The 18,801-nt window shown below is 41.0% G+C and overlaps 1 protein-coding gene across 3 annotated transcripts; it reads left to right on the plus strand.

The window, feature by feature from the left end:
* The first annotated feature begins 1,239 nt into the window (after positions 1-1,239).
* Positions 1,240-11,518, plus strand: LOC124040972. Of its 3 annotated transcripts, none has more exons than XM_046358116.1 (4): positions 1,240-1,414; positions 8,069-10,070; positions 10,242-10,327; positions 10,658-11,518. In XM_046358116.1, exons 2-4 carry the CDS (start codon positions 8,192-8,194, stop codon positions 10,748-10,750), a joined length of 2,058 nt encoding a protein of 685 aa, XP_046214072.1. In that variant the 5' UTR covers positions 1,240-1,414; positions 8,069-8,191; the 3' UTR covers positions 10,751-11,518. The 3 variants fall into 3 exon arrangements, with proteins under 3 accessions (XP_046214072.1, XP_046214070.1, XP_046214071.1); XM_046358114.1 differs by lacking the exon at positions 1,240-1,414 and adding an exon at positions 3,062-3,433; XM_046358115.1 differs by lacking the exon at positions 1,240-1,414 and adding an exon at positions 3,063-3,433 and having other exon boundaries at positions 10,631-11,518.
* The last annotated feature ends 7,283 nt before the right edge of the window (positions 11,519-18,801 follow it).

Consider the following 18,801-nt stretch of genomic DNA (forward strand, 5'->3'; position numbering starts at 1 on the left):
TAGAATTGTCTTCACTGACCCTATAGAACAGTGTTTCCCAACCTTGGTCCTCGAGTACCCTCAACAGTACACAGTTTTGTTATAGCCCTTGACAAAACAAACTTCATTCAACTCATTGAGGGCTTGATGATTAGTTGACAGTTGAATCAGGTGTGTTTGTCCAGGGTTACAATAAAAAGATGTACTGTTGGGAGTAGTCAAGTACTAGGGTTGGGAAACACTGCTATGGAGGAAAGATCAATTGTGAAGCCAGAAAAAAATCCATATTCACAGACCTTGATTCTACCATTTAAATTTGGTATTTTCTAAGGATCCCAATTAGCTGCTACTAACGCAGCAGCTACTCTTTCTGGGGTCCACACAAAACCTGACAGAGTAGCTAACGCTTAGCTGTGTAGGAGGCTGTGTGGGGGAGTCTTTGTATTCCATCCCAGCTGTTGGTGCCATGCATGTAACAACAACACATCAAATAGTCAGGTTGTTGTTTTGCATCTTTATTCTGCTACTGCTGCTGCTCTGAGCCAGTGTGATTAATGAGGATGAAGGAGATTAGAATGTCAAGTTGACAGATGTAACACGTGCCATATGTGATTATGAAAAGTAGTAAGTCCTTTGAAAATGTCATGTTGGTGTGTGTGTGTGTGTGTGTGTGTGTATGCAAGATCTACACTGAGTGTACAAAACATTAGGAACACCTGGTCTTTCCATGACATTGACTGACCAGATGAAAGTTATGATCCCATTTTGATGACACTTGTTAAATCCATTTCAATCAGTGTAGATGAAGGGGAGGAGATAGGTTAAATAATCTATTTTAAACCTTGAGATGTGGAATGTGTATGCGTGCCATTCAGAGGGTGAATGGGCAAGACAAAATATTGAAGTGCCTTTGAACAGGGTATGGTAGTAGGTGCCAAGTGCACCGATTCAAGAACTGCAACGCTGCTGGGTTTTTCACACTAAACCGTTTCCTGTGTGTATCAAGAATGGTCCACCACCCAAAGTACGTCCAGCCAACTGTGGGAAATATTGGAGTCACCATGAGCCAGCATCCCTGTGGAATGCTTTCGACGCCTTGTAAAGTCCATGCCCCAATGAATTGAGGCAGTTCTGAGGGATAAAGGGGGTGTAGCTCAATATTCTGAATGTTTTGTACAGTCAGTGCATTTACCGTGTAGCTGCCCTTAGCTTGTGATATTCAATGTGTGAGCCTGTGAACGCATGTTGCACACACAACTGTCATCAAAGCTTCTGTTTCGTGATTGGCTGATTTCCACACACCCGATTTGTGTCGCTGCCTGCCGCTGTGGTGACTGTGTGTGTGTGTCAGACAGATGCAGACAGGCACACTCCACTTCATCACTCCACCACTGGACCAGTCCGAGCCCGAATCACTGTGGAAAGACCCTGAGAGGTAAGAGATCAGTAGGACAACATGACGTTTGGTCATCACCTAGTTATTCAGCATCAGGCTGATGACCATTAGCGACACTTTAGAGACGGTGACCAAAGTAGGAAGGTCACAAAAATGTGCTTTGCACTTGATAGTCTTGTAGAGGTGGTTACCAGTTCAGAGTATTGATTTAGTAGTGCTGGGATTGTATTCTGGAAGGCAAAAAGAGTGATAAAGATGGAGAGTGTTTGAGAAAAACAGGGAAAGAGAGATACAGAGAGAAAAAGTGAGAGAGGGGGAGAGAAAGATAGAGATGTAGGCTAGAGTGTGAGAAAAAGAGGAGGAGAGAGCTCTGCTTTAACATAAGGTAGGTTGTGTTATTGGTATTTGGTTGATTCGGTTCTTACTGTGGCTTAAGTGTGTGGTTGAAGTGGATAGAAACAAAGCTCTGCTCCAGTGAGCCAGCTGAGCTGAGGAGAACATAGAGTGAGGGCGGATTCAACTGTAAAAACACTCACAGCAGCATTGAGCATTCCTGCATACACTAGAGAGGTTGTCAAGCTGACCACTGGTTTAAGACTGAGAGTAGTGTTTTTAAAAATGTGTTTTATAGGTTTTAATGCTGGATGGAGAGCTGAGAAAAGTTGTAGTGAGTTGAGGAAACACTTTTGTAAGCTACTATGACATACAGTATAGGGTATTTTGTACAGCTGGAATGCCCCCCTGGAACTCAAAATGTCAGAGTTATACAGGCCATTCACATTACAAGAGACAGATATATATCCAGGGTTGCCATTTTAGCCAATTTGGGCCACTAAAACTAACTGTGCTTTGTAGACATTTTGTTTAGCATATGGGGTAGATATGGTGGCTTTTGTTGGGGTTCTCTTATTTTATTGAATTATTATTTTATTTAGTATTTAACCTTTATTTTATCAGGGAGTCATATTGGGAACAAGGTCTCTTTTACAGATGAGCACTGAGTTACAGAAATGACAGAAAATACACACATCAAAATATAAATAGAAAATGGAAGCAGAAATGAAAACACGGTCCTAAAAAACAAACGTGTTCAGCAGATTAATTGAACACCTTTAATCATGGGCATACGGCCTCATTTATCCCAGCATGCCCAAAGTGAACAACTGATCCCAAATGTTGGACATAGAACAAAAGTGGAGCATTAAAAGATTAAAAAGCCAGTCATGCCAAGGCACTCTCATCCACCTCACTTAAAGATCCATCATTGATCCAGATTGGAATGGCTTTTTAACAACTGTGTCTAGGGGTTATTCTTCAATGCAGTACCCTCACCAGAGACTTCACTCACTTGCACCACTCAGCTCTGGTTTATCCTTGAAATGACTGAAATATTTAGATGTTCTAATTGTCCCCTTAGTCACAGAATATTAATACTATAACCCAGACAGCCCAAGCAATGAACTTAGGGGTCAGTCAATTTAAATAACTGTATGGACAAATCCTGACAGCTGGAGCCCTTTATGGGAAAGGATTTTAATGGACCACAATGAATAATCAGTGAGCTAATGATTTCAGAGCAGCAGTGACGTTGGTCATGGAAATCGACAGGGTTCTAAAAAGTGCAGGCAAAATCAAACGTTCCATAGCTGGTCTCTGAAAGAGAAGGAGCCTGGGGGCGATAGCTGGATGCTGCAGTATCCGATGCATACGCGCCCAACGTATCTATCTGTATGGGGATTGGGCAGGATGCTGTGAGAGAAGCGCGGGGGGTCGTGGGCGATGCAATGCATTTCAGTGGCGTTTATGCCCATACTTATTGCGTCTGCTCTAGTTAACTTCAGACAAATTTGCCTTTCGAATCGATAATTCCGACCGACACCTACCACACACACCCACATAAACGCGAATCTCTTCCTCCTTCAAATTAAACCTATGAATTACTCGCAACGGGTGGCGGCTTGGTTGAGTTCTCTACCAGTGAATGTAGTTCAAATAATATGTGGTCGATTCGGTAAATTGGAGATGATATCCTTCTGGTTGCTCTGTTGGAGGCTGCTGGTAGGTACCAGATATGTTATCTTATCCAAGTATTCTGTATATTTTCGCCACGGCCAGCCTGTTTTGATTGGCAGCTCAAGGCTTGGATGGGTACATAAATCGCATGGATTTTGCACAGCTACGGCACGTGAGTTAATCTGTCACTATGCTGGGCATTTGCCTGGTCGGTGCATGTCTGTTTGCTATCAACATCACCCCGCAGAATGGTGGAAATGTCTGTAATTTGCGCAGTGGGCTATCCTAAGCATTTTGCGCGTAACTATTTTATCTGTTGTCCAACATGTCTTTGGTCCTCAGCCATATGACAGGTGGTTGGCCTTTACGAAAAAAAATTTAAATGTCCCTTTAAATTAAGACATTTTTCACATTATTATCAGCCAAGCAATTCATTCTCATAAACATATTTACTCTCTGAGATGTCCTAGAATTGAATTTTCTCATTCCGTATCACTGCAAATGGTGGATCATTTTACCATTGGTTGGGTATCCTGGGAAAATTGTGAACAGGTTATTCAGAGTACATCACTCAACCTTTGATGTAACAAGGGAAGAGGTGTGAGGGACGTTCCTCATACTCAACAATCAAGTCATCTTTCAGTTGTATTTTCCACCTCCCACGTAAACTGAACTGAGGGATTTCATCCTACTGTAACCAGCTGTTGATATCATCCTTGTTGTGTCTGCAGACGATCAAAACAGTAAACCTATCTTGGCTGTGCAGACCACAGACTCCATTTTGCAATGATTGAGTAGAAAACAGAACACATTACCTGTAGGATGTGCTGGGTCCATACACCTACAGCAGGCCACGTAGTCATGATATAACAGTACACATGGACAACACAAAGATACATGGCCATGCAGGTGAAATGAGTTGCTGATAGCCTGGCAGGTGAATCCATCCCTAGGCTTGTGGTAATTTGACCTTCTGCAAAGCACTCAAAATATTTATTTCTCATTGAATTTTCAAACTGTACATGTAAACATTCATAATGCTATTCAGTAAAATATTTGTGTGTGTAAAGTAAAGCTTCCCACTGAGCACAACCTGCTATTGCATTTGGTCTCCCATCCCCGGGTTTAACCAAGCCCAGCTTTAAAATTTGTCACTAACTACTACCAATGTGTTACCGTGAGAATGATTATTTAGAGATTTCTTAATAACTAAATATATTCACCATTGCTATTGAAAAAGAATAACTTTACGTCCGTCCCCCTCGCCCATACCTGGGCGCGAACCAGGGACCCTCTGCACACATCAACAACAGTCACGCACGAAGCATCGTTACCCATCGCTCCACAAAAGCCGCAGCCCTTGCAGAGCAAGGGGAACTACTACTTCAGAGCAAGTGACGTAACCGATTGAAACGCTATTTAGCGCGCACCGCTAACTAAGCTAGCCATTTCACATCCGTTACACTATCGAAGTCATTCAAATTACATTTAACCATACTGTATAAGTGTTTGCAAAGAAATCAAAAGCTATTGTTTCAATTCAGCCCAGGGTTCAACAAAAATAAACAATACATATAGGCCCAGGGTTCAACAAAAATAAACAATACATATAGGCCTAGGGTTCAACAAAATAAACAATACATATAGGCCCAGGGTTCAACAAAATAAACAACACATATAGGCCCAGGGTTCAACAAAATAAACAACACATATAGGCCCAGGGTTCAACAAAAATAAACAATACATATAGGCCCAGGGTTCAACAAAAATAAACAATACATATAGGCTCCAGGGTTCAACAAAAATAAACAATACATATAGGCTCAGGGTTCAACAAAATAAACAATACATATAGGCTCAGGGTTCAACAAAAATAAACAATACATATAGGCCCAGGGTTTCAAGCTTTAGTGAATGTCAAATTTAATATGTTGGATTCACGTCTCCATTTCAACCAGAAAATCGAAGTTAAAAGAACAGGAATAAATCAAATCAAACTTTATTTGAAGTGCATTTAAAGTTTGATTTGATAGTCCTGTTTTATTACTTCGATTTTTGGTTGAGATGGAGATATTTGGTTGCGTTGACAACCAAACACAATTTAATCTCACTTTTGCAATACGTAAATAGCCTATTAACTTGTTGGATTCAATAGTCTACATGTTGGATTCACGTCTCCAACTAAAACAAAAATAAAAGCTAACGAATAGGATTAAGCCAGTGGCTCAGATGAAACTACCCAAACTTTAGATACACCTCCTTTCAAATTTTGATATTTGTTTGTCAACCAACACAATTCAATATAACTTTTGTAATTCAGTAAATAGCCTAAAGTTAAGGCTATGTAACAGTTTTAATTCAACTCATTCATGGCCACATTTAGAGGTTACTGTAACTCTAAAGGTCTTATGATGTCATCATTTTTAATATAATTAATTATATTATATATTAACAAATATAATGAACAAATGAATAAATCTTGTAATATAATCTCAACTACAATCCAGGTCATTTGGTAGTGCTATTAGATGAAGCACAGTGATAACACCTTAAATTGTAGTATAAATACAACATATCTGACATTGTAATCCCATTTGAACTTTGTTGTGTTTTTAAATGGTTGAAATTGAAGTCGTAACACATTTAGATGACAACTAAACCAAAAATCTGACATTGTTTTTCCATGGGGAATTTGGTTGTGCTTTTAGATGGTTGAACGCATGTGATAACACATTGGGAATTCAACAAACTTCTGGCTGTCTTTTTGAGTGGGTAAATAAAGGTTGACATTTCATTGATCAACGTCTCAACCAAAAATGAGCCACATTTCCATGTTGAACTGACGTGGTGTGGCCAGTGGGTTAGGCTACCCTACTTTTCAACATATGTCCCTGTTGTATCATTCAAGATAAATCTGGTCCATCTGGCAGATCTAGCCATTACTGCTATTGCAGAGAGCTTACTGTACATTTAATACTGCTCTATGTACATTAAATATGACCCAGAGGATAAAACATGTGAAAAGGCATCTCTCTTACAAGCTGCTCCCAGGAGGGCTTGGATTTTCATATCAGCAAGTTTCTAGGCAACCGTTCCAAAGCTATATTTATACTATATACAGTACAGCATGTTTGCTAAGAGATTCACACCAAGTGGACTTGATCTCCATCCAGGAGACAGTCAGAAACACCAGTATATGGGAGGAATAGTTTGTATGGTGGTGCACTGGAGAAGCAAAGCTAGTGCAAGTTAAGAGCTTCAAAGAAATCACTCCAACCATCAGCATTAGGATTGATACAGCATTATGGATGAATGACCAGTACATGTTGAATTCAGGTCTTAGTACAGTGTGGTGGATGGAGGCTGGGTTGGATGCCCTGAGGGCTCGAATGTACTGATTCCCTGTACTGCAGTACCAGGACCCAATGTTCAAACGCTATTGGGACACAACCGAAATGACGGGGGCCGAGGTATTTCATTCTTACATAATGGATCCAATTTGTTCTTTCAGATGGGTTTATTCTGTTCTCTTTCCAATGCCATTGTCACAGTATGCAGCGCCACATGTTTGCAACATGTGCGTAAACAAACACACACACACACTCAGAAACATGTGCAATGCTTTCAGCATATTTTTGTTTTTCTTCAGATAAAGAAACTGTTGATTATTTGCAGATATGGGGTCTCCAAGCTTTCAAACAACTTAGGCAATAAGCACGCTACACAGCTTCACTTGAAAAATAAGTGCTGTCCAACTGGTGGACAGTAGCCTATGCCAACTCCAATGGTGTGAATTATCAGTGTTGGTGTGTGGGTGTATTCACTATGCAATAAATGTTGTCTTAGCAATAGCTAGGTATGTTGATTAGGGCAACTGTGTGGGCTGATTTGCTTACATCTCCCAATCAAGAAGTCAGTTTTAATCACATGTAAACTGTTATTAAGGGCCTCAGAAAATGGTCTGGTCACCATTTTTCATGCATACATGTACTGTATGTAGACAGCTTGCATCTCTTGTATGAAAACCTTATCCAAACGTTCATCTAAAGACATACAATATGTATGAGAATAAGCCCATCTCCATTCACCTAGCCATTTTCTGTGTTTTTTTTTATGTATGTCAGTACTATGTTTGTTTTGACATCAACATGTTATCCCTGGCAGAATCACATGCTTGGCTGTGAAATTATCAAAAACATGCTAATTCTCACCCACTTACAGCGAAGCCATGCTCGGTTTGAAGCATGTCTCATGGTATTTTATGCTTTGAAAAGATTTCCTCCCACCCTCGGTGAGCACCAGAGTGAAGACGGCGTTTTGATGAAATTAAAATGGCGTGGTGAAACCCTGGTGTGTCACATCACAGAGAAACAAAATGATAACCAGTTAACCAGTTACTGTGGTGGGTGTTAAAAGCATAACATTATACCACCTATAAGGATAAACTATATATTTTTGACATGGAACTGAGGGTACTGGCTGGTATAGGTGTTACTTAATTTGAGGTTCACTAAATAAGGAATTCCACTCGCCACCACACTTCATCAAAAGAGCCATCGAAGAAAGACAAAAATACCTCATACCAGGTTCAGTAGGCTATCCCATTGATCTATTCAGATACCATTTTTTTGGTGTCTCTGCCTTATCCTACCCTTAAAGTGTTTTATTTGACTTCCATAGAGAGCCACCGCTGGAGTGAAGAGGATAAAGGGGAATGAAGTGAGAGAGAGCTGCAGTGCCAGTGCCAGCGACACTCCACAAGAGAAACAACAAGAACAAGAATCCCACTCTGGGGCCGTAGCCATGGAGACCAGCCAGCTTTCAGAGACGGACGAGCTAACAGACTATAAAATGGATTCTGGGGAAACGGAGGACCAGAGACCTCTGCTTAGTGAGAGAGAGGAAGAATGTGACCAAGAACCTTTCGCAGAATACAGAGGAACAAAAGAGAACATAAAAACGTCAGTGGATGAACCAGACGAGGATGATGAACATGTGGAGGGAAACAGAGAGGAGGGGATTCTCAACTTTGGGACAGGACAAGATGACTTCAGTCTAAAAGAGTTACTCAACTCCTCAAGTATATTTGGGAGTGAACCCGTTTGCAAGGTGGAAGACCTGCTTGCAGAAGCTGACGTGGACATCTCTGCTCCATCAGAAGTGATGGTGACACAAGAGTCCATCTTGGAGCAGCTTATCCGAGAGGAGGTCTCCTCTGACGTCTCTACGGGGTCCTGTCATGACCTTGACCGAGACGACCTGAGTGACTGTCTGCAGGTAGAAATGGCCATCGTGTCATCAGACAGCGAGACTGATGACCAATGGAGGTCCACTTTTGCATCTACAGTCAACAAGGAGGAAAGGTGTGATGGAAATGCTCAAGATGCTCTCAAGAAGGATACATTTGCAGGGGAGGCAGAGAATGGGGCCAAGGATGAAACTGCAGATAGTCCTCACGAGCTTGAACAACCCGATTGCCCCACAGAATGCGAGATCCAAGACCAAGATATGTCCTCTGGCCAGTTCAAGGTCTTATCAGAGATTCCAGAGGATGAGGAAGAGGCCAGCCAAGGCGGAGCTTGCAAAGTACGTCGTTCTACATCTGCAAGCTCTTCTGTAAGCTCTGACCCTGACAAGAAGGTTCCTCAAGACTACTGTGTGATACAAGAAATGACGAGCAAGAACGTTAGTACAGAGCATGTGGACTTCCAGGGGGCTCGGAAGCAGTGGCGCCAAATGGAGGAGCAGACCAAAGGACAGGTCCAGGTCCACCAGCCCACTGTCAGACAGCAGGGGATGTGCCAGGGAGGCCACAGCGCCATGTACACACCCGTCAGGAACATCGACCGACCCAGGAGGGACACCGAACTCGACAGCCTCGCCCTGGGTGACTTTCATCACACCCAGTTCAGCCCATGTTCAGAAGACTCAGGTCTGGATGACCTCAGCTACAGGTCCCCTTACGAGGACTCAGACAACCCTGTCGAAAGGGAGATACGACAGACCATAGAGCGCGAGGAAAACTTCAGGCGGGAGAGAGGGATCGCAAAACAGGGTCAAGCTGGAGAATCGTCTGCACATCCCAGACCAACCACTCTCTACCCCAGCAAGTACGGGAAAGGTTTTTGCCAGGAGGTGGAGGAGAAACGGAAGATGTTTGACTCTAGTGATCCCGGATGCAGGCCACTGAGGTCTCCCGACGCAAAAACCCCAACCTTCTCCATAGCCACCTCCCACTCACCCACACCGAAGTCTGCGACCTACCATGAAATGACCGCCCAAAACGTGATCATCCTGGAGCCAGACTCCTACCCCACCAGCCCAAGGCACCGCACCCGAGGATCCCTGCTCTCCCCGGGTCCCTGCCGTTACAGCGAGTGGCCTTTGGAGACGTCAGCCAACGTCATCATTCTAGAGACGTCCAACCTGATCATTCGGAGCGCCTCAGAGTTCTGCCTGAGCTCGGCCTCCTGCCAGGAGACCCAGGAGAGCACATTTGTCAACAACCCCTTCTTCAAACTGCGCTCGCGGAGCTCCATGTCCCTGGTGGACCAGGAGATTAAGATGGTGAAGCAGAGGGAGGAGGAGTGGAGGAGGCAGAGGAGCCAGATGCACACCAGGGAGAAGTATGACACTGTTGTGGTGTCCCCGAACCTGGAGAACCTGAGCTTTGATACAGCAGGTATGTGCTGATGACTGATGAAGAGCACAGTTAATATGGGAAAGAGTTTGTGGTTTGTAGCTGTGTTGTGTTTTCATTGCATCACTAGTGGTCACCACTTGTCCAAATTCGTGATATAGGTCTCTAAGCATATGAATGTATGAGTATTAATGGTTTCTCTTTCTTCTTCAGAAGTGCCACTGAAATGTGTGTCTTCCCCTTCATCACCATCAAGGACTCGAAAGCTGGACCGCTCCACCCTGTCATGTGACCATAGGGTATGTCCTATCTTCTCCAATCGTAATTAATCAACGAACAGATGTTAGCCTAGTCACCTGATCAAATGTTTGTGCTTTAGTCAACTCCCTTGTGGTGTTCGTTGTCATGCCAATTGCAAAACATGACCCGTGTAGAAAAATATATTTTGTCATCTGATTGCCTCACTAAATGTCATCTGAATGCCTCACTAAATAACATTGCATGTGCTCATGTTTAATTGTGTTCATTACATTTTCTGATACTGTTTTTTCATTACAAACCATTTTATACACCATCCATTTTCACCTTGAAACTGCATGCAGTTTTACAGGTGAAACTCTTTCCCCCAGTTCCCAGAATCACTCTCCACATTACCAAGGAAAAAGAATGCGATGGCTCAGAGATGGGAGGCAAGACTATTTGTCAACCACGAACAAGAGTGAAGAACATTCAAACCTGAATAATCCCATTCCATATTACTACAGCTGACAACTTCCTGAACTTTGCTAGATGTTTCCAGTTCTATTATTGATACAGCTTGAATATATATATATTCATTACTGGTACTGTACTTTTAAAGTTATTGTGAAATAGAATATGTAATGGTATTGTAAGAGATATGACACAATGTAATGAACATAGATGGACTACCGGATGAGTACATTACGATATTGTTCAGTTAAGATCTTTACATATTTTTAAGTACCGTCTTGGTTATACAAAAGAAAGATATTTATGGTATTTTCGTATTGTATTTTCCTCTAAATAGAGTTTAAACTAAAGAGGCAATAAGAATGTTATGATAAATGTGGAAACCCAAAGCAGTAAAAAACTAAACTATCATTGTTCTAAAATAAAGAATGCATATTATGATTACCTATATAATTAACTTCATTTAAAATGTTTAATGTGATAGCCACTTATAGTATAGGATATTCAAAGCTTGACCCGACATTGCCATTTTGAGATGCCTTTTTCAACTATACTACTGTTTTTTATGCTTCACAATGTGATCTTTTTTGTTTGCAGGTGGTCTAGTATTATGTACTAAACTAATGCAAAACTCCAAGGTGAATACTTTAAAGTTTAAATTGCATTCTCTGTTATTTTAAGTGTTAAGTTGTTCCATGGAGATTTCGCTTTTGTTTGTTTTTGTTATTCTCAATTAATAATTCTGCATCAAAATAAAGTTGTATTGACATTAAGGAAAATAATTGACTTGTCCTCTTGTTACCTAGAAATGGGTGTGCCTGTAAGTGTGTATGGTTGTGTGCCTGTAAGTGTGTGTGTGTGTGTGTGTGTGTGTGTGTGTGTGTGTGTGTGTGTGTGTGTGTGTGTGTGTGTGTGTGTGTGTGTGTGTGTGTGTGTGTGTGTGTGTGTGTGTGTGTGTGTGTGTGTGTGTGTGTGTGTGTGTGTGTGTGTGTGTGTGTGTGTGTGTCACATTCTAACCTTAGTTCCTTCGTTATGTCTTTGTTTTAGTTTGGTCAGAGCGTGAATTGGGGTGGGTAGCCTATGTTCGTTTTTCTATGTTACGTTTATGTGTTTGGCCTGGTATTACATTTACATTTAAGTCATTTAGCAGACGCTCTCAGAGGTAGGTGTCGTTGGCTGTCTCTTTTTGAGAATCGTACGTAGGTAGCCTTTTCCCACCTGTGTTTTGTGGGTGATTATTTTCTGTTTGGTGTTTTTCCATTCACCGTACAACGTTTGTTGTATTTTTGTTCAGTTATTTGATTAAAAACATGGACACTTACCACGCTGCGCATTGGTCCTCCTCTTCTTCCACCTACGACGATCGTTACAGTGTGTTGATTGGGTTATTGACTGGGAAGTCCACACTAGCTATAACACCAATAAAATAAAATCACAGGTACAGTAGTCACAGGACGGGATAGTTAACTACAAATTCATGCATGATTAATTTATACAGTAGTATACTACAGGATACATTCCGTTTTGGAAAGATATCTGACATGCACATTAAAGTTCAAGAAAAAGTGCATTTTCTAATTATTAATTAAGATATCAATAATTGATTGAAAGAATAATTTGTGCATTCTGCCTTACAGCGCTTTACCAACACTTAGCAGAAATGTAATGCACATGAACTCATATGGGACAAGGCTGTATCAAGATAATGCATTTCAATATACAGCTTAAATAGTTACATTCAAATGGTTCTCAATCAACCATTCATTTTTTTATATGAAATTACACAATCTACATTTAAAGTGGCCTGTATGAATGTAGCTGCATTATACTGAGTATAACATTGAGGACAAAAACTTGAAAAAAACACTTGAATCTTTGCTATATGGCATGCAGTACAGAGCTGCTCTGTTCAGATATATCTTTCAACAAAATGTGAAGATTGTAATCATGATAATAGATTTACAGTACACTGCATTTTCCTGAGAAGTTGGAATAACAACATTAGCACAAAATCAATAGTACAAAAATGCTTTTGGTATGTGTGTGAAATTGATAATCTATCCAGTAAAAATGTTTTTGTTTAAATTATTCCCTACCATTTCCTTTCCCTCGATCTAGAGATCGTACATCTGGTTCAGTGCCTTGATCTGCCTGTGGCCTGAATCTGAATAAGAATCACAATCCTTCATCATTCTAACAGCCAGTGACTTGTCCTGTATCATGAAAAGGCCATCCTCACAGTTGTCACAATACAGCGATGGTGCAAATAAAGCTGAGCAGGAAATCCGCTATTCCCAATAACAAAGGTAACCATTTTGAACCATGGATCCTGTGAAAAAAGGATGACATTATATTAAATTGTCAAAAGTGCACAATTAAATAATATCCGACAAATAAAAGTGTCTTTGCACCAATCTGTCAAGACAGCCATAATATGGAACTGTTAATAATTAGCTAAAAACCAGCAGCTGATTAGGTTCTGGGGCCAATATTATACGTTGCACAATCAGTTACTAGTAAATCCCAAATATTTACTCATGAACATGAGCTTCTTGCGATATCTAGTCAAACCAAGACAATTTCATCAAAATATCAAGTTCATGAGAAGAGTTCCATCCTAATTATCCGTCATTGGCTTTAAACCTGAATTCTTACTGGCCCGTATACTTCAAATCACTTAAAAGCTTCACAGAGATAACTCTTAAGACTGTGCTTATGGTGTTACCCAAGTGCAGCCCTCTGAGTAGTAAGCAAGAATCCCCTGCTGGTCATTAGGGTTACTCGCTGTGGAAACAAGGTCACAACATCACAAAACAGGAAATTGGTGCCTAAAAGCTTTTCACCTTTGAATATGAAACAATGACAGCTCTTTCTACAGAAAGTGTGATCAATCACCTTTAACCTGCTATACATGTTAAAATTAATGGGAAAAGTGCATTGTCTGAAAATAATTTATATATTCAAGTAACAGACCTATAAATCATGAAACAAGTTACGTGTTTTAATGTAGGCTTTTTTATGGAGCCCAAGGAACACTCTCAAGGAGAACCCCAGTCAGCTCCCCAAGCCAACAGGGTTGAGGCAGACTGCTGACCAATCCCCAAAAACATGGCCGACTGCATGACAACAGGAAAAGAGTATCACATGAAAAGGGTCATTAGTAGCCCATTTCTACAATTTATTTTTTTTAAATTAGATTTTCAACCTAACCTTATGCCTAACACTAACTTTAAACCAAAAAGCTAATTTTGAAGCTAATTTTTACATTGTGGCTGTGGAACCTGACGTTGTGACTGTGGAACCTGACGTTGTGACTGTGGAACCTGACGTTGTGACTGTGGAAAAAATTATGGGCCCAAGTTATAGATCGGGTGAAGAGATTTTCCTGTCAAAGTCAGGAAAACTCCTGGCTCTAAACAATAATTATTCAATGATGGGAAGTGGTCATAATCAGCTAACTGAGCAGTAACAGTGACATGAAATACGACAAAATTTGGATAATGTATGCACTTTAAGTTATTTATCAAATAGAAACAAATATTTACTAAGATAACATAAGTTCCAAATGTGGACTAACCAGCCATAATCTCCCCATTGCATCCAGTGAAATACCCACCTCCTGCATCGAGAGAACAGCTAATCAGTGGTAAGAGTACAGTTTAATAATAGAAGCACACCTTATATAACAGCCATGGAGAGGATTTACAGAAAATAACAGCACCCCATTAAAGACAGCATCCATCCACACATACACAGGTAATAATCAAACATCCATACCAGCAGCTTAGAAAAACCTTATTTTACAGCATCAGCATCTTCAGAGTATGATCATGTATGAGATGTAGATGACAGTTGGGCGTTACCTGGAGAAGGTCTGAGAGAGGCCATTATGGGCTGAAGTATAGCCAGGGCTGGGACAGTACAAATTCAACCACACCTTTGTTTCATCACAAAACCGGAGAGCAACAGCTGTCTGGTGAAGTCCACAAAGCATGTGGTATTAAATGACCGACAGCATTGTCAAGCAGGCTAATGTTTCCGACATTTTCGGACTAGTAAGCAACTATTAATTTAGAACCACAGAGTGTTATCACAAGTCACACAAAAAACAGGAGCTGCCTCCACTATTCCAGCACCATTTAAACTTTAACATTTCAACATCATCAAATAATCTATGCTTAGTCTAATACAGTGACAACTAAGATACCAAAAACCACTTAGTCCAATAAACGTAAGCTAGATATGATGTGGCTGTCCATGTCACTGATTTCTTTGTGTGTGTGTGTGTGGGTGGGTGTGTGTGTGTAAGTAGAAAAAACACGTTGACTCACCCTACTTGTAGTGAAACACCAAAGCTGTCCTCTCTTTCATGACACGATTTTAGATTTTGTTGTCCTAGGCTAAATGCTTGCTTACTTGCTAGCTAGCCTAACTTCCATTCATGGGAAACGATGTGCCAAGCCAGCTAGTTAACATTAGCCTACTACATCTAGCTACATATTGAACTTCCTTCCTCTCAGGCCAGAGGCACAACGTCTGAATTTATGATTAGATCAGAATCGCTGTTACAATCACTGGCCAGTCAGGAGAATAAAGTAAAACCAGAAGTCCAAATCCCTATCTCCATCCATGGCTAATTTTGGAAAGGATGGATTTTAACTAGCTAGCTAGCCAACAGAGGACAACAACAACACAACGAGATACAACAATTATTTTTTTTCTGTAAATTATTTGTTGATTTTGGTGTAATGTGATTGCTGTGAATCCAAATCCAAACTGGCTTCCCTTGCATTTAATACTATAGGCGGCAGTAATGTTATTCTCTTTTTGACCAGACAGCCTCAGATAATGGCCTACACGTACTGAGACAGAGGGGTGCTGTTTCGGTCCCTCGGATGCTTTATCCGATGAGATACATTCAGACTCTTTTGAATTGAAGGATAATTAGGGAACACAGAGAGACTAAAATAATTTTTACAATTATTTTTCTTGGTCATTTTTTTGGGGAAGACTGGCTTCCCTTGGCATCCAAGAATACATGCTACTGGATAAACAACACACTGTACATCAAACCACTTTTTCACTGAGGCCGGCATCCTGCAACAAGATATGATGCCCTCTGCTGGCAAACTAAAGTTAAAGCAGGGCATAACAGCAAGAGTGAGGCAGAGTAAGAGGGGGGCCTGTATGTTTGCTGTAGCTCACCTTACTCTATCCTCCTTTGTAGATGAAAGGAAGAGTGAAAGTCAAACAGATAAGCAGCACTGTTAACACCATCAACCCTCTATGCATTTGAACATACACAGGACACTTACACTGTATCTTTGATGCTTATCACCTTCAAGCAGTGACATATCATTGTGAAGGGACAACTTATTGTCCATGTACAGTGTATTTCCTGAGCCGTTACATCTACAGCCTTTACATCTGTAACCTTTTACAACAGATGTTACATTTTAGTTCATCTGTTTGTTGTTACATACCTGGAAACTCATTTTCTGACTGAACAGTGTTTACTCTGGGCAATCAGGTTTGAAGTAGCTGGCTATGAAAGTGTCCGTGCTTCTAGCCAACATCCAAGCAATCAACATGAGAGTGCTTGATATTACAAAAGCGATAATGTAAATTTTTTTAGATTACCCTTAATCATTCATAAATCAAGTCAATTAATGCCACATATATCAAATTGTGGACAAAAGTCTGACATATATATATATACACACACTGCTTAAAAAAATAAAGGGAACACTAAAATAACACATCCTAGATCTGAATGAATGAATGAAATATTCTTATTAAATACTTTTTTCTTTACATAGTTGAATGTGCTGACAACAAAATCACACAAAAATTATCAATGGAAATCAAATTTATCAACCCATGGAGGTCTGGATTTGGAGTCACGCTCAAAATTAAAGTGGAAAACCACACTACAGGCTGATCCAACCTCCACGTGCCTGTATGACCTCCCTACAACACCTGGGCATGCTCCTGATGAGGTGGCGGATGGTCTCCTGAGGAATCTCCTCCCAGACCTGGACTAAAGCATCCGCCAACTCCTGGAGAGTCTGTGGTGCAACATGGCGTTGGTGGATGGAGAGAGACAAGATGTGCTCAATTGGATTCAGGGCTGGGGAACGGGCGGGCCACAGCTCGCATTTGTGTGCCATCCTGGAATAGCTGCACTACCTGAGCCACTTGTGTGGGTTGTAAGACTCCGTCTCATGCTACCACTAGAGTGAAAGCACCGCCAGCATTCAAAAGTGACCAAAACATCAGCCAGGTAGCAAGGGGAACTGAGAAGTGGTCTGTGGTCCCCACCTGCAGAACCACTCCTTTATTGGGGGTGTCTTTGCTAATTGCCTATAATTTCCACCTGTTGTCTATTCCATTTGCACAACAGCATGTGAAATGTATTGCAATCAGTGTTGCTTCCTAAGTGGACAGTTTGATTTCACAGAAGTGTGATTGACTTGGAGTTACATTGTGTTGTTTAAGTGTTCCCTTTATTTTTTTGAACAGTGTATATATTTTTAATGAACCTTTAACTAAGCAAGTCAGTTAAGAACAAATTCGTATTCTCAATGACGGCCTAGGAAGAGTGGGGGTGATAACCCTGGTGTCCTGGCTAAATTCCCAAGCTGTCCCTCAATACCATCACGGTCACCTAATCATCCCCAGTTTACAATTGACTCATTCATCCCCCTCCTCTCCCCTGTAACTATTCCCCAGGTCGTTGCTGTAAATGACAACGTATCCTCAGTCAACTTACCTGGTAAAATAACGGTAAATCAAATTAAATAAATGGAACAGTGGTTTAACTGCCTTGTTCAGGAGAAGAACGACAGATTTTTACCTTGTCAGCTCAGGGATTCAATCTAGCAACCTTTTGGTTACTAGCCCAACGCTCTAACCACTAGGCTACCTGCCGCCCCAACCATATTAACATGGTATCACCGACAGTTCTGTGAAGGGTACATTCTTATGCATTTGTTTGCCTGCTATTTTCAGTGTTCATTCCACTCACTGTGAAATTTCACGAGGAAGGGTGATCGGGAGCCGGTGAGAATCTCTGCTGGAACATTGATGACCTTCTACCGTGAGGATATGAGGGGTTAGGTCATGCTTGTGCACCACCCAGACAAGGCAATAGTCACAGAGGTGGGCGAGTTAGTAGTAAGTCACTTACAGAAAGTCGGCTTCTCGTACCATCAGTGACATATACTGTGACTAATATGTCAGTGAAGGTGAGGTGACATTCAACGGGTAGACTCCATCTTTAGAAATAGGGCATACAATTAATAAGATGCATGCTGTTCTATGACAGCATGATTGGAAGCCATTTCAAAGAATTACTAAATCAATCCTTTCGCCAACCTTCATCCCAAAAAACTTTAATCTCTATTCTCCATTCTTTGACAGCTTATCATTACCGTCATAAAGTGGCCATTGAGGGGAAAAATGTATCGCTATATAAATGATTGAGGCCTTCTATCAGACCCCCCCCCCATATTATATTTATACCACCATTTACCTGACACTTACAGTAAATGTTAAATTAAGGTAAAATTTTTAAAAATGTAGTCAGTAGCAGAAGCTCCGACAAAACAATGAGCCAGATGTTTCACTGGATGTAAATATCTGAAGTAATCAGTTGGAATTTCCACGTACCACCAAATATGGTGATAAGAACAAGCCCAGTGGCCGGCAGTGTGAGAAGATGGATTTTGGCCCACATTCTGCAAATGTTCTCATCAACTAAAAATGTTCTGTTTCCAAAACTAGAATCTCTTACAAACAGAGTGGACTATGTTTTGTAGACTTTGCCCTTTACCAAATAAAAAAAATGGAGTTGTTTAAAAGAAGTGCAAGCACTAATTGAGCCATTGCACACACGCACTTAAGAGTGGGCGTTTCCTAATGGAAATATGCAAATACATGCTGGGACGCACCAATAGGATCTCGCTAGCTTGGGCTTGTTCTGCCCACTATGATTAATTTGCTCCCATTGGAAATTAGTCTATTTTGGATTAAACATTTTTGGCTGAAGCGTGGGTGTCAA

Source organism: Oncorhynchus gorbuscha, linkage group LG08 (genome assembly GCF_021184085.1).
Source record: "Oncorhynchus gorbuscha isolate QuinsamMale2020 ecotype Even-year linkage group LG08, OgorEven_v1.0, whole genome shotgun sequence".
Taxonomy (NCBI): Eukaryota; Metazoa; Chordata; class Actinopteri; order Salmoniformes; family Salmonidae; genus Oncorhynchus; species Oncorhynchus gorbuscha.

Bases quoted from the DNA above. Each gene is read 5' to 3' on its own strand.
- LOC124040972 (XM_046358114.1), top strand. From the start codon at position 3,308: ATGAATTACTCGCAACGGGTGGCGGCTTGGTTGAGTTCTCTACCAGTG. The intron at 3,434-8,068 runs GTAGGTACCAGA...TGACTTCCATAG, and splicing joins TGCTCTGTTGGAGGCTGCTG to AGAGCCACCGCTGGAGTGAA. The intron at 10,328-10,657 runs GTATGTCCTATC...TCTTTCCCCCAG, and splicing joins CCCTGTCATGTGACCATAGG to TTCCCAGAATCACTCTCCAC.